Source organism: Rhipicephalus microplus, chromosome 4 (genome assembly GCF_043290135.1).
Source record: "Rhipicephalus microplus isolate Deutch F79 chromosome 4, USDA_Rmic, whole genome shotgun sequence".
In the NCBI taxonomy this organism is placed as follows: domain Eukaryota; kingdom Metazoa; phylum Arthropoda; class Arachnida; order Ixodida; family Ixodidae; genus Rhipicephalus; species Rhipicephalus microplus.
The window spans coordinates 207,337,256-207,354,147 of NC_134703.1; the positions used below are offsets into that span (position 1 = coordinate 207,337,256).

Below are 16,892 nucleotides of genomic sequence, written 5' to 3' on the forward strand. Positions count from 1 at the left end.
TGGAAGTTGCAACGTCTTTTGCTGTACACGAGGGAAGGGATGAAGTCTCGGCATACCGCGTGAGATGGTCGACGGCAACTATGATCCAGTGGTTACCGTCAGCAGTGTTGGGAAGGGGACCATAGATATCGATGCCGACGTGGTCGAATGGTCGGGATGGGCATGGTAAGGGTAACAAACTACCGCTGGCGTGATAAGGGGGAGTTTTTCGTCTCTGGCACGTCGAGCAGGCCCGAACGTATTGTCGTATAAACCGGTACATGCCACGCCAGTAATATCGAAGACGTATGCGAGATTAAGTCTTCAGGAAACCTGCGTGGCCACATTACGGGTCGTCATAAAACGTGGAACAAATTTCGGATCGCAGATGACGTGGAATCACGATTAGCCACTCACATCCACCAGGTGCGTAGTTGCGTCGGTACAACACGTCGTCGCGAGTGGTGAAGTGCTCGACTTGCCGACGCAAAGTGCGAGAAGAGGGGGAAGCCGTCCGCCCAGCCAGGATGTCTAGAATCGAAGCGACCCGAGGGTCCTTGCATTGCTCGGATGGCATGACGGCGATGGTGACGACAGTGGCATCACTGGTTAGACTTTCGCAGCAGTACGGGTCAGGGGGTAGGGGCGAACGGGATAGGGCGTCTGCGTCCGAATGTTTCCGGCCGGAGCAATACACCACGCGAATATTATATTCTTGAAGGCGTAATGCCCATCGGGTGAGGTGACTGCTTGGATCCTTCAGTGACGACAACCAGCAGAGGGCGTGGTGGTCAGTCACGACGTGAAGTTCCAGATGGATGGAAACTTAGCAGGATGAGCATGATCTATAACGGAAAGGGGCACAAAGCTGACATAAACAACTACCGTCCTATAACAGTGACATCAGTGGTCTACAGGCTAGCGATGCAGATTATAAAGGAAAGACTGCAGGCGTGGATAGAGGATGAGGGGGTGCTGGGGGAACCTCAGAATGGGTTTCGGAAACACAGGAGGTTGGAAGACAATCTGTTCTCACTGACGCAGTGCATCGAAATAGCAGAAAAGGAACACAGGCCCCTGTGGCTAGCATTTTTGGATATCAAGGGAGCGTACGATAGCGTGGTTCAAGAGAAATTGTGGGGAATACTGGACACACTAGGCGTGAATTATGTAGTCACTAATCTTTTAAAGGGTATCTATAAAGGTAACAAGGTAGTTATAAAGTGGGAAAACAGGTATCCAAGCCTCCAGAGGTAAAACGGGGGCTTAGGCAGGGATGCCCCCTGCACCCTTATTATTCATGATGTACCTACAAGGATTAGAGGCAAAATTAGAGGGAAGTGGACTGGGCTTCAACCTCTCTTTAGTCAAACAAGGAAAACTTATTGATCAGGCACTACCAGCATTAATGTACGCAGATGATATAGCGCTAATGGCCAACAACAAGGAAGATTTGCAGAGATTGATGGACATCTGCGGTAATGAGGGAGATAGGTTAGATTTTAGATTCAGTAGGGAAAAATCAGCAGTCATGATTTTCAATGACAACGAGGGTAGTGAGCTTAGACTACAGGAGGTCACGCTAGAGATAACAGATAAATACAAATATCTGGGCGTATGGATAAGCAACGAGACCGAGTATCTGAGGGAACACGAATTATACGTGACGACTAAAGGTAACAGGAATGCAGCAGTCATGAAAAATAGGGCACTGTGGAATTACAATAGGTATGATGTTGTGAGAGGAATATGGAAAGGGGTCATGGTTCCTGGGCTGACGTTCGGCAATGCGGTCTTGTGCATGAGATCAGAAGTTCAAGCAAGATTAGAAATTAAGCAACGTGGAATAGGCAGGCTTGCTTTAGGAGCTCACGGGAATACACAAAATCAGGGAGTACAAGGTGATATGGGATGGACATCATTTGAGGGCAGGGAAGCTAGCAGTAAGATAAAATTTGAGAAGCGATTGAGAGAAATGGGGGAAGAGCGTTGGGCTAGGAAGTTTTTCATCTACTTGTACATGAAGAATGTGGATACAAAATGGAGGAAGCGAACCAGGAAGTTGACTGGTAACTACTTAGAAAACAGCAGGTGGCCAAACCAAAAAGAACTATCAGTTAAGAAGAAAGCGAAGGAAACGGAAACTGACATGTTGAGAATGGGCATGATTGAGAAGTCCGCACTAGAGATCTATCGAACTTTTAAGCAGGAAATTGCCAAGGAAAGGATCTATGATAATACTCGGGGTAGTTCTCTACTGTTTGAGGCCAGGACGGGAGTACTGCGAACCAAGACATATCGGGCCAAATACGAAGGGGTAGACACAGTATGCAGTGCGTGTGGAGAGGAAGAAGAAACTGCCGAACACTTGATAATGTTCTGTAAAGGGCTTCACCCTATAGTTCAGGATGATGGCGCAGAGATTTTCAAAGCACTGGGGTTTATGGACCGAGAGGGCAAAATAAACTTTAAGCGGGTAGACTTAACTAGAAGGAGGTTATCTGATTGGTGGCTAAAGTCAACACACGAGTGAAAATTAAACTCTTCACTGCAAAGTATGAATCCTCAAACTCACTTTTTAAGGAAAAAAAATAAATATAGCTTCTGGTTCATTAGGTATTACGTCTTGGTGGCGCTAGCCACCGCCCGATCTAAAGGGTACAGCCATATCCATCCATCCTTCCATTCATCCACGTGAAAAGGGCGCCCGTACAAGTAAGGTCGAAATTCCTCTATAGCCCAAATAATGACGAGGCATTCCTTTTCAGTGACGGAATAGTTGATTTCGGCTTTGCTAAGAGTTTGGCTTGCGTAGGCAATCACGTACTCTTGGAAGCCGTCTTTCTGCTGTGCAAGAATAGCGCCTAGCCCGACACCACTAGCGTCGGTGTGGATCTCTGTGGGTGCCGATGGGTCGTAGTGTCGCAGAATAGGCGGCGACGTGAAGAGTCGGCGCAGTTCATTGAAAGAATTGTCGCAGGTGGCAGACCAGGCTGAAAGGTCTCTAGGGCCGGTGAGGAGCTTGGTCAAAGAAGCGATGATCATCGCGAAATTGCGGACGAAGCGCCGGAAGTAACAGCAAAGGCCTATGAAGCTTCGGACCTCTTTCATGTTAGTCGGTTTGGGAAATGCTGAAACGGCTGTAAGTTTGGCAGAATGAGGAAGAATGCCGTCTTTTGAAACCACGAGGCCAAGGATCATATGCTTTCGAGCGGCGAAATGGCACTTCCTCAGATTCAGTTGCAGCCCCGCGGCAGGAATGCACACGAGGACTTTCTAGAGGCGGGTTAAATGGGTTGCAAAATCAGATGAAAAGATGACAATGTCATCTAAATAACAAAGGAAAACGTCCCATTTGAGGCCTCGAAGGATAGAGTCCATCATTCGCTCGAAAGTAGCTGGCGCGTTGCAGAGGCCGAAGGGCATGACTGTGAATTCGTAAATACCGTCGGGCGTGATGAAAGCTGTTTTTTTCGCGATCGGCCTCTGCCATGGGTACCTGCCAGTATCCAGAGCGCAGATCTAAAGAAGAGAAAAATTCGGCTCTCTGTAGGCAGTCCAAGGCATCGTCAATGCGCGGCAGCGGATAGACATCCTTGCGCGTGATTCGGTTGAGACGTCGGTAGTCCACGCAAAACCTGATGAACCCGTCCTTCTTCTTCACCAACACAGCTGAAGAGGCCCAGGAACTGCTTGACGGTTCGATCATGCCACGTCTCAGCATGTCGTCAACCTGTTCATTGATGGCACGGCGCTCGGTAGTTGACACACGATATGGATGCTGCAGTAATGGCGTCTCTTGACCTGTACCTATACGGTGAACAACAGATGACGCTCGACCTAAGGAAGGCTGATTGTGGTCAAACGAGGCTCGAAAACACTGGAGGAGCTTGATAAGCTGTTCCTGCTGCTCAGGCGTGAGGTTGCATTTAACGGACTTGCGGAATACATCCATAGGTTCATTAGCGTCAGTTGCGGGTGTTATGGCACAAGTCGGTAAAAATGGCTTGTTTGGATAGATCGGGTCTTCGAAAATACAATTTAAGGCCTCGAGGCTTCCCAGACACTCGCCGCGTAGCAGGATATAAGGACAAGCAGAAACGTTGCACGCATAAAGTACCGCCAAAGTATTGGAAAAGTTGATGGCGGCAAACGGGAAGACGTTGGTTCGGTGGTGCACACTAGCTATAGCTGGTTGGATAAGGATCGTCGAGTTAGTGGCAGCAGGGGAAAACACAGGCACTAGGACGGCGGACAACGGCACGATGCGGACGTCAGCTGCGGCAGACACTTTCGAGGAAATGTGGTGGTCGATATCAAGGCACGGATTCGTCAACGTGAGTGCAGCACAAGCGTAGTCGACGAGGGCCTGATGGGTAAAAGGAAATTCCATCCTAGTATGACGTCGTAAGATGAACGTGGGAGAACAACAAAGTTGACGGCGTACCAAACATCTTGAATAAGAGTGGGCACGGCGAGACCGGAGGCATCATGTCACTCATGAACCGTTTCCTGTTTGCAACACAGGTTTTGCTGGCTGCGGCCGCCGCCGTTGGATCATTCCCGGCAAGCAAGTGTCGAAGCTACTACATGGATGATGCCAAATCTGATCCCGTCCTCTGGCCCTGTATTTCGTCATCGTCTGACTGGCAGCCGATTCTTGGCTTCACTGCGCAAGTGGTGTCATCACGTGAGCAGATGCATGGCACGACGTCACTCAACCCGGCTTTAAAAGACTTGCCCCAACGTTTCTTCACCAGTGGGCATGGCGAGACCGGAGGCATCATGTCACTCATGAACCGTTTCCTGTTTGCAACACAGGTTAGTTACTCATCATTTAAAAGTGATGACCTGATTTTGTTAGTTGTGCCGTGCCCACGGACATGCTTGTTAATAGCGTACGACTGTATTTGTGTCTGTGAACTGCTTGTTTGTGGTGACATTGAACTTAACCCCGGTCCGTCTGTCGATGAAATGTTCGCGTCACTTCAATCTGGCCAGGCCACAATCTTGTCTGAACTAGCCGACATTCGAGAACGTCTTTTAACAACAGAAAAAACCGTGTCATCCCTAAATGCAAAATGGGTAGAAGTTAATGAACGGTAATTCGAAATTCGTGAAAAAACTTCAGAAATTGAATCACTTCAGACTGAAGTTCAAAGCTTAAAAGAAGTAATTCAACAACAAAACACTAAGCTGGCGGATCTTGAGGATCGCAGTCGGCGTTGCAACATCATTATTCATGGAATCCGTGAACAGGAAGGCGAAAATGAAAAATCGCTGTGACGTGAAGTGGTCGACGAGCTCTTCTCACAGAAGCTAAGGGAAACCGTCCGTTCTGTTGCCAGAATTCACCGTCTTGGGCAAAAATCTGGCAAAAGGCCTCTAATCGTTTACTTCCAGGACTTCCTAGAAAAAGAAGCAGTCATGCGGAAAGCTAAAATGCTCAAAGGCACTAAAATTTATTTGCAGAACGACTAGAGTCAATACACCCTGCGTAAAAGGCGCCTTCTCTGGGAAACCGCCCAGGATGAAAAATCTCGAGGAAAACGTGTTTTCCTTGCTAACGAGAAGCTAAGCATTGATGGTAGCCTTTAAGTATGGGACGAGACTAGAAACCAGCGTGTCCTTTTCCGAGAAGCTCGTAGGCCACGCGATAATCAATGACCTCACACGCACACTCGTTCAAAGGAACTTAGACTGCTTAGTTTCAATGCTCGAAGTTTAGCGAATAAGACTGAACAGCTTGAACAACTTATTTTCAGATATGATCCGCATATAACGATGGTGTCTGAAACATGGTTACATAGTGATATCAGTGATGTAGATATAATTCCTCCGTCGTATCAGATCTTTCGACGCGATCGCACAAGAAGGGGTGGAGGCGTGGCGATAATATTGAAAAACAGTTTTGCCGCCAGCGCACTTGCGCAAATAGATGACCACGAAAGCCTTTTTCTAAAAGTAAACTGCTGGGGCCACGTGTTTGTTCTATGTGCTGTCTATCGACCCCCGTCTTCTCCTCCCGAATTCTTATCACTGCTACGCGATCACATGTCATCGTTAAAGTGTCCTCGTATTTTAATGGCTGGGGATTTCAACTTGCCCTCCATTACGTGGTCGCAAAAGTTGACTGCCAATGTAATTGATAGCCCTCTGTATGACATTATGCTTTCTTGCGACTTGCAACAAGTGGTACTTGAAAACACGCGCGTAATTGGTAATCATGGTTTGATATTAGATCTTGTATGTCTTAACAGAGATATTACGTCGTACGACGTAGCCATTGAAGAGGGTATATCAGACCACAAGCTAGTACTGGTGACTTGTAAACTTGCTGATAGTACGCAACACCCTAAAACAGTTACAAAAACCGTAAAAGATATGGCGAAGGCTGATGATCAGTCTATTCTTGATGTATTATGGCAGCTTGTAGACCAGGAACCGCGCAGTGATGTCATTTCTTTGTGGCTATCCTTTAAGCATGCTGTACTGCACTGTTTAGAATCTTTTGTTCCTGACCGTCACGTTCAAACAAGGAGGGCTAATCCCTGGGTAACCCGCGACATTGTACACATTAAGCGAAAACTAAAGCGCGCCAAAAAGAAATCAAACAGAAATCCCGATGGTATTCAACAAATCCAAGCTGAACTTTCTTGCGCACTAACAGCATCCCGAGATAAATATTTTTCATCGACCTTACCGAGTTTCTTAAAGAATAATCCGGAAAAATTTTGGCAATACTTGGGAAATAAGGCTCCAACTTTAGAAAAATTAAGGGAGAATGACTTAGTAGTTACTGACTTAACAGAAATTTCCAACATTATGAATGATTATCTTCATTCCGTGTTTTCTTCAAAAGATACAACTCTCGAACTTGTTCCATCCTTGCCTGATTCGGATTTTATCAGCTTTGAGGGTGTGTTGTCACTGTTACTTGGCGTAAAAGAAAAATCTTCTGGTGGCCCTGACGGCATACCGAATTCTTTCTTGCGTCGATACGCTGAACCAATATCGCATATTTTAACCACTGTTTTCTCTGAATCACTCAAAACGGCAACGTTACCAGATGAGATGACAGGCGTCTCGCCAGGGTTGTAGCTGTGCATAAGAAAGGTGATCGCCTGCTGAAGGAAAACTACCGCCCAATTTCCCTAACGTCTACATGCTGCAAGGTACTTGAACACATTATTGCTCACTTTATTACCGATTTTCTTAAAAATAATAACCTGTTGTCTCCAGCCCAGCATGGCTTTCGGAAAAAATTATCAACGTGCACGCAGCTAGTTGCAACAGTTCATGATATCGCACAAATACTTGATTTTTCAGGCCAGGTTGCTTTCATTTTTTTAGACTTTAGCAAGGCATTTGACCGCGTTCCCCATGGCAAACTTCTCATAAAGCTCCGAAACCTGAATGTTCCATCTTTCATCATAAGTTGGATAGAGGCTTATCTTTCAAACCGCGCTCAGTACGTTGATGGGGGGGGGACATATTTCTAACACGTTACCGGTATTATCAGGTGTCCCACAGGGAAGTGTTTTAGGGCCGATTCTTTTTCTTATATACATAAATGATATAGCTGACATGGTTGAGTCTAACATTAGTATCCGATTGTTCGCTGACGACTGCGTAGTATATAAAAAAGTGACATGCCAACAAGATCAGGTTGATCTAAGTCTTGCATTAACACAAGTTAGTGAGTGGTGTACTCGGTCGTCAATGACAATAAACTCTGACAAAACGGTACTCCTACGTGTGACAAGAAAAAAACAGCCATTCACGTTTACCTACAACGTCAAAGGAACACCAGTACGTGAAGTAAATGAATATAAATACCTAGGAGTAACCATTACAAACACACTTTCTTGGTCCGCACATATAACAAATGACTCCGCATCAGCTTCTCGTAAGCTTGGTTTTCTGAGGCACAAGCTGAAAAAAGCCCCTCCGAAGTTAAAAATGCTCGCGTACAAAGCGTATATTTTGCCTAAACTTGAATATGCATCAGTGGTTTGGGACCCTTTCTACAAAAAAGACATTCAAAAACTTGAAATGGTTCAAAGACGCGCTGTACGTTTTATTTTTTCTAAGTTTAAATCATCTGATTCTCCGACAAAATTAATGAAAGACAACGATATTCCTGTGCTTGAAGATCGCCGCAGAATCGCACGCCTGAAATTCTTGCATTCCATTTATAATAATAAGCTGAATTTTCCTGCCCATAAATACATACAACCATTCTCTCCTCGCGCATCTAGGCATCGTCATATGCATAACCTTCTCCCATACACCACGCGGACTAACACCTTTAAAAATTCTTTCTTTCCCCGAACAATTATTCAGTGGAATAGCTTACCACCTGATGTCATTTCATCTGATGACTTCGAGAAAGCGTTGCTCGGAGCATCTCAACCGTGACATAAGCGCATCTTCTCTGTACTGCTAGTGCTTAATATAATGTTTATACTCTGTATTCATGCAATATCACTTTTTCGGATTGTTGGTGCTCAGTACTTGTAATAGTTGACGCGTTTCCATGTGTATAAATTTGTCTGTACGTATGTGTATATTCTTTTTTTTGTGTGCTTTAAGACATCACTCCATTTTCGCCATTATTTATTATTTATTTTTATATGGTCTGTTATATTTTTTCTTAAATTCATTGTATCATCCATTTTGTATTCTTACAAATTTGATTATTCCTTTATTTTTTTTCTCGATGTTTGCATATTTGTTTATTGTAATGTTCCCCACCTGCTTGGTCTTCAGTTACCGCAGTATTTTCTAAATAAAAAAATAAATAAAATAAGAACGCGTGCTGTGCACTTAGCCGTCGGCGCGATGAAATGGGAGGTGGCTGTACGCTGAGCAAGATTCGTAATCGGCCTTGTCTCTTTTCTCAAATCGCGAGACAGTTTTTCACTAATTACACAAACGACGGCGCCTGTGTCGACAACTGGACGTACAACAACACCTTCTACTAGCACATCAATTTCGTTGGGCGGACAAAGAAGAGCTCTTGGAGAGTTCGACAACGACGCAGTTCTTGCCTCTGGAACTGCGGCTGTCACTTTTCTTCTCGAGCGGGACTCGTGCGCCGAAGCATCGGGGAGACAGATCGGCGACGGGGTGGTAATGACCGGCAAGAATCGACAGGTCATCGTGGGGACAATGAGTCGGTGATAGGAGAAGATGGTCGCTGGGGATTCTGGGCAGCCTGGTAATTTGCAGAGTTCCCATTGTCTGGAGGTTGGAAGTGGCGACGGCGACAGTATAGCGTGCTATATGTTCCACGAAACCGCATGCAAGACAGATTTGTCGATTATCGAAGGTGCACCATGGGTTAACGACAGAAGGTGCAGGGGGCGAAACAGGATGGGGTGCCGTGTATGTAGGCAGCGTCGTAGGGTAGGAGGACCCGGTGCCCCGGTATGCGCCAGAAACAAATGGGACTGGGGGTCTAGCAACAACGGCAGCATAGGTCAGCGGCGTAGGGACAGGTGGCGATGGAGGCAGTGTCTGCGTGACCCGTGTCTCAATGACTTGGCGTAGACGTGGGTCTAACGAGGTCACTCGCTCGGATGCTTCGGCCACAAGAGAAAACTGACGCGCAACTTCTTCACGAATGAATTGTTCGATGTGGGGCAGTAAGACGGTGTGATCAGCAGCGACGTCGTGCACGAAGGCGGAAACTTCAGCCGTATCTTCAGCGGCCCTGCACGTCGCGACACGCTGCTTACGCAACTCGTCGTACTCCTGACAGAGCTGGACAACATCGGTGACGATCTGTGGATTCCTAGCGACGAGCATCTGGAAGGTATCGTCGTCACCTCCTTTGATGATGTGCTTGATTTTGTCGCGTTCGGTTAGAGATTCATCGACGTGCTTGCAAAGAGACAAGACATCTACAATGTAAATTGTAAAGATCTTGTCCCTGCGCTGGAGTCGACTACGGAGACGCTGTTTCGCGCGAAGCCGGCGCACGGCGGGACGACCGAAGACCTCGGCGATGGTGGTGTTGAAGGCAGAACAGTTGGTGATTTCGCCTTCGTGGTTTTTGAACCAGAGGCTGGCCACATCTGCGAGGTGAAAGCACCCGTTTGTGAGCTGGTCGCCGGCGTTTTACTTGTAAGAAGCGCTTACGATTTCCAACTCGATGAGCCAGTCCTCGACGTCTTGTTTGTCGTCGCCGCGAAAAATTGGTTGGTCGTGTTGCCAAGGCACGCCAGTACAGTAGACTGTCGTTGGTAAGGCAGCTTGAGAAGCGCCAGGAGCAGTCATGGTGAACGGTGAGGGTAGTGTCCGATTGCGAAGTTCCAGGTTGATGGGAACCCCGGCTCCTCCACCACTTAAAATAGAGGTGTTGTACGTTGAGAAAGGTTCAGACGCAGCTTGGCAAAATGTGCTTTATCGGGCCGGTCTGGCTAATGGCGAGCGGCGTGCGATCATGATCGTCCTCTTCATTACCAGCAGAGCGTCCGTTATTCAAATTCATCACAATATATATATATATATATATATATATATATATATATATATATATATATATATATATATATATATATATATATATATATATATATATATATATATAGACTCATATTCCCAGAGGAGGAGGTAAAACACAACTAAACTAAGGTATCCGGGCGCATACGTCTCAGGGTCTCCACACGATCCCACTGCTCTAAGTGTTCATATGTTCATGTAGTTCCACAACGTGGGCTGCCCGGCCAATGACGCTCTTCTGCTTGGCCGGGCCAGTCGAGCACAGCAGGCCATTTCTTTCGACGAGCAACCGTGAAATAGCGGTGAAAATTGAAGCTCTTTTATAGTGAAAGCAATTCGATGCTGCGTGTGTGATAGCAGCCAATCAGTTTAGCAAAAGCATAGAACAATCGATTATATCGAGACACAGCGTTCAGGACTGAACAAATTAGCGCCAAACCACCATCCTGAAAACTTCCGCGTTGCACCTGTTTTGTGTTTTGAAAAAAGGGCATTCCTGCACCTTTTTTGTTTTTTTTGTTGTTGTTGAGAGGCCTCGCAGAGCGGCTCCCACGCGCATTCCGTAATTACTCACACCGAATGACTAGACATTTGTTGATGAGGAAGCTATATTGCTACTGGTTTGGCTTCCTCGAGCTTCTGGGCTTTGATTTTGATGCTATTCTTTTTTGACAGTTGTGAATTAGCCAGCCCCCCCCCCCTCCCTCTACCCAAATACAGCTTGAGCAAGCTGATGTTTTAGCACAGCCACAGCCGCAGTGTGTCACCGGTGGCGTCCCATTCGCGTCTTGCCACTAGTGTTCCCGGGCCTTTGCTCGAGCAATCCAAGAAGTGTATTTGTGTGTTTGCTTGAACACAGCAATAATAAACTGTGAATGCATCTAGAGGCTGACGGGGCACTTTTTACGTGAAAGTATAAAGTAACCAACTTCGTAATAATTATATATTACTATGCTGCAATCAGGATTCATTACTAAAATTGGACAAAAATAACGCCTTGCCTTTATTATACTATTCTTGTTTCTAGAAGTACAATGTAGTGGAGTAAGTTGCGCGTGTTGAACACACGTAGCGACAAAGTGGCCAGTGCATGAAGTAGAAGCTGGCGAAAGGAAGCAATGGAAAGGTGTTGTATTGGGTTCCATTGAGTTGTTGTACGGAGGCGCTATTGTAAACGTTGTACTATTATTATGCAGCCAGACTAAAATTCTCTCATTTGGTACATTTTCAGACACCATCATAATTTGCACGCAAAGGAAGTGTGTCTTATTTTATTAAGCTGCGTACTGAAATTGATCTCCTCAAGAAACATTTTTCCTAATTTATGATTTTCGCATTTTATTTGGCTTCTTGAAGGTTCAGGGATACTAATGTGGACGCAGTTACACATAAGAACCACAAATACCACTCACCGCTGGTCCGGGCAGTCCTTGAAGACCTACGAGACCCCGGTGACCCTTAGAGCCCTTTTCTCCGAGAGCACCACGGTCCCCTTTAAGACCCTGCGGCCCAGATGCTCCTTGTGGTCCCCTCTGTCCCTGTGGCCCACGGACTCCAGGTGGCCCAGTGTCGCCTCGTTCACCACGTTCTCCAGTGGCTCCCACTGGACCTGCATTCCCAGGAGGACCCTGCAAAGCCGTCCATCAGGCCAAATCAGTTGTAGTAAAGGGATTTTGCTACTGTGTATCCAAAACACTGCATTGCATCTGGGTAGGTAATATCAATTCACAGGCGAACGCGTGGCCGTATAACGCCTCACGAGGGAGTGCTTCGGCTAGTCATTGCTGATTTTCTACAAACAGTGAAAAACAGAGACACTGAATGCGCGCACAGTAAACACACATGGAACTTTATCATGTCCCTCACATCGAAAGAAAGGATGCACCTTTAAACATGATGGACAGTGCATATATATCCCTCTTAGGTACCTTGGCCCAGCTTGTGTTCTTTTGGAGCCAGTGACTTTTCTTTTTTATGAATTCCTACATCATCCTTGAAGTTCCGACCTCGTTTTAAGGCTCCAAAGTTTCGCTTTGTAGTCAAATACCAGTAGGATCTATCTGCTACATACGTTTTTCTTGATGGAACGCGCCTATTTACGCCATACAATCAACCGGGGGATAGCGGCCGTAGCAACGTCATTGGTTGAGCATCGGACGCGTTATTCGGAGCTCACAGGTTTGGTCCCTGCCCACGGCAAGTTATCTTTTTGTCTATTTTTCTTTCTTTACTTATACATTACAAGTACTTCTATTAACATCCACTATACTTTTTCTTGGCACAATTGTTTGCTACGTATCATTTAGATTGTGTCTTAGAAAAAAAACGAGTTTATAAATATACACTTCTTTCTCTGCTTCATAGCGCGGGTCTCATTCTAGAAGACTTCACGCCTTCATGTAGTATAAAAGGGAATATTTCCAGCTTCCCACTCGTAATAAATTAATATGCTACGTGACGTGAAACCATGACGCTGATAAAAATTGTTCCGCACTCGCCGTGATAGCTAGTCACGGCGCTGACTGACACTCTTACATTTATTGCATGTGCCACGTATATACACCATAAACTCAACGGGAGATATCTGCCGTGGTAGGTCATTTGACCGTTATTCGATGCTCGAAGGTTTCTTCCCTGGTGCCGGCAACTGATCTTTTCGTCTTTTTTTCTTCCTTCGAATTTACTGGTACTTCTAAAGCCATACCCTATGCTTTACTTGGCATAATTGTCCGCTACGTATTATTTACATTGTGTCTAAGAAATAAACACAAACATGTACTATATACTTCTTTCCCCGGTTCCTAGCGAGGGTCTCATTCTGGAGGACTTTGCGCCTTCATGTATTATACGAGGGATTATTGGCCAGCTGCCCACTCGTAACAACTTGACGTGCTACGTGACGTGAAAAAGGCTTATAAAGAGTGTTCCACACTAGCACCTCCCTGTTTTTTTGCAGTGCTTCGGTGAACAAGCGCAGTACAATGAGAACAAACCGTCCGCGTTAGCGCAGCTTTCAGCCGCCGTGCGCTGCCACTGGAGCAGAGTCGCAGTCGCCGTCGCTCTCTGAAACGCACGCCGGCTATGCATTTGCATATCTTACATTGTCGAGTTTTTGGTTGTACTTGCTTTGTTTTAAGTGTAAACAAAACTTTTGTAAACATCAACATTGAAGCACTTCTCAAATTTGGCAACAAGCTTTTAATAAAGGCATGTGTTGTTAGTGGCTATTTCATTGGAGGCACTCGTTTGCGTGTTGTCTGCTGCGTAGATACTGTCGTGGTCAAGTGATGCTCAAAAAATTGGTCCTTTACAATCATTTTTCCTAGTTTGATAGTATGTTTTGAACTGTCTGCGAGTCGACTTTTGAAAGCAATGTTAGCGAGTAGTTAAAGCGCAAAACTTTTGCTCTTCAAGAGCCAGCTCTATGCTCACGTTTAATGGCGTAACAGAATACACGCAAGCGTAGGGGGCATGCCTTAATAGCTCAAAATGTCGCTACACTGCTCCCATGAAGATACGTGACCTCAGGTTCCCTGCGCGAATCTTTTCTCGTGTACATTCGTTGCCACTAAGAGGAAGCAAAAAGCGGTGCGTCAGAAAACCACACACTTTTCCAAGTGATTGCTTTGTTTTATAGTCTAAAACAGCTGAATTGTGATGGTACAAAACACAGGCAAGAGCATCATATTCTGCGCGCGCTTTTTGAAAGAATCCCCGATGTGTGTGAGGAGATGCTGTTCAGTTTGTCACATTGTTGACTTTGAGCTGATGTCACACGCTTGAAATATGTGGCATGTCATCAGCGCTGTCACTTATTAACGAAGGTTTCGCGAACATGCACCAACATATCAATGCAATATCAGAGAGGTAATTAAGGCGAAAGTCTTAGATGCCTCCTCAGCCATGAAGATTTACCGTCTGCGTCGGTGGTGTCCCCAAGAATGATGCAAACAGCCATCATGACGTGCTGTCGTCAAGGTATGACTTCACAGTTAGCCGAAATGTGTGACTTCATCAAGGCGTCACTATCACAGCAGTAAGTCAGGTTATGTGACGTCACCTGATGACGCCATCACTATACACGGTCGTTTGTAATGCCGCCGCAATCGCTGCACATAGGTCGATAGCGGCGGCAAGGCAACACCACGTAAAGTAAGGATTAAAAAAATGCTTTCGGTTAGGGTGCGGGAAAACAATCGACTGAAGAAAAAACAGAACATAGTTGTCGCCTTCGATTAACGTGAGGTAAACGCATAAGGATCCCTCGGTTAGCTTTTGTTTTCAAGACCAACGCACGGCGAGTCACGGCTTACATTGATTGCACAAATTTAACGGCGCAAAAAAAAAGCATTTATGGTGGAGGGAAACACCGCGTGTAAATCAAGCGTATGCCACTTTAAACTTTCGCGTACGTTGCGAAAGGAAATTTTCCGCGAAATCTTTAGCAGTGTCCTGCTTGTCAGTAACGTCGAATGCGTAGTTCAAACGCTTCGTTCAGTCGTTATCTTTGGCTGCAAATGTGAAGCTTAGTCTGAAAATACTGACGGAACTGCATCCTTGTTAAGCCACTGTTTTTTTTATGAAGGCCACTGGTCAGAAATGACGGCTATACATACTCGTGTAACGTTCAAAGTTTTATTAGGCGAGCAATGGCCCTGTCTGATCACAGCAAACCATCTCTCCCGTGCACGAGCGGCAGCTTTTATATCATGGAGTGAAAGCCCGCCAGTGTTCTTTTTATTGCCGCTTGATTCGCACAGCTGTACGCAGCAATAAATGCCGGGACACTCGAATCACACAGTTTTGAAGGACTGAAATAAAAAAAGAATTATCCGCTTTATCAAATTCAAGTACAATTGTTGCACGGGCATCTGGGGAGTGAGGGGTCAAACGTTCCCAGACCACAAATTAGCCCATGTACTCCTAAGAGAGCGTTACCTGGGATCTTTTGATCCCCTGTGTCTGTCAAAGCCTGCCAGAAGCGCGAATGCACCTAAATCCTGCCGTAAACACGAATTGATGAGTTTAGCAGTACGCGTGGTCGTTGAGCGACAGCTTCCCGTGGATGGAGGGATGGATGGATGCTATGTGCGTGCCCTTTATAACAGGGCGGTGACATGTGTGCTACCAGGCTGGCAATAAAAAAAGGAAAAGAAATATATTTTTATGTTGACCTATTGCCTAATCTAGTTTGAAATAATCGATCTTCTCATAGCAAAAGATATTCTGCCTCTCAGGCAGAATGGCCACATTTTTCAACTATTTTTATTTTTATCTGTAGTTTTCCGCTACCAGTACACTACCTGTCTCTTACTTGCTTCTACCGTCGACGGGTTCAGCTTTCCATGTTTGTACCTGCAACCCAAAGCCTCATGTAGGCTTGTACCCAGACGTATACATGGGTTGATTTCGTCGAACTCATTTAGAACATACTCCATCGTTTCCTTAACTTCTCCACAGCATTTACACTGGCGATAAAAGTTTTGGAAACCTTGGGAGCACGTGCCGAACAGCACCGCAGTGATGATGATGAGGATGATGATCCTTGACACTCTGGCGCACACCCACAAAGGGGGATCGGCCAAGAACCGGGCGGCAGGATCTTAACTAAAAGGCTAATGGTTTTTCAAAGAAAACGGAATTTTTGGCTGAAAAAAATATAGAAAGAAAAGCCGAAAATCGAAAAAGGAGTATATCTGAGCAGGGAGCGATGCAGGCTATCAGATGCGATTTGAGACAGAGGTATTGGTGGGTCTAAAATGATATATATATATATATATATATATATATATATATATATATATATATATATATATATATATATATATATATATATATATATATATATATATATATATATATATATATATATATACAATAAATATACAATACAATTACAACATATTACAATATACAATATACACCATACAATAAAAATGGACAAACCAAAGTTTTAGGTTTACCAATATCCAGCTGCAAAATCCCACAGAAGTGGGTACGTGGACTCCGGCAGGCATTCCATCACATAAGACAAGGCGGATGTCCAACAAATACGGAAGTGCACGGCAGCCAGTCATACTCCCACAAAAGCTGTGGCCACTGGGAAGATCTTGTATGGCACATCCGCATACAAGTTTCCAACTAACATTCGAAAATTTGAACGCCTTCATCGGGCTGCTCTCGAAACCATGATCGGACTCCCTAAGTATAATAAGGGGCCCTGCAACGCTTTTTGAGCATGGTCAGAAAACGCAGCCGAGTGGTATTAGAGGCCCCCGACAACATCCAAGCCAAAAAATAAATAATTTAGCGCAGCAGGCGGCCGGAAATTAACAATAAATTATCGAAATCAGCTAAAAATTGCTTTCTCTTCTCTCGTCAAATGACAAAACACGCTCTGAAAT

General features: G+C 45.3%; 1 protein-coding gene across 1 annotated transcript in view; it reads right to left on the reverse strand.

The window, feature by feature from the left end:
* LOC119172983 (uncharacterized) overlaps nt 1–16,892 on the reverse strand; it is a 1,299,788-nt gene that overhangs the window by 319,200 nt on the left and 963,696 nt on the right. Inside the window, exon 38 of the mRNA XM_075893951.1 lies at nt 11,901–12,116. Within this exon, the coding sequence (XP_075750066.1) occupies nt 11,901–12,116 (216 nt within the window). The remainder of the gene's footprint in view (nt 1–11,900; nt 12,117–16,892) is intronic.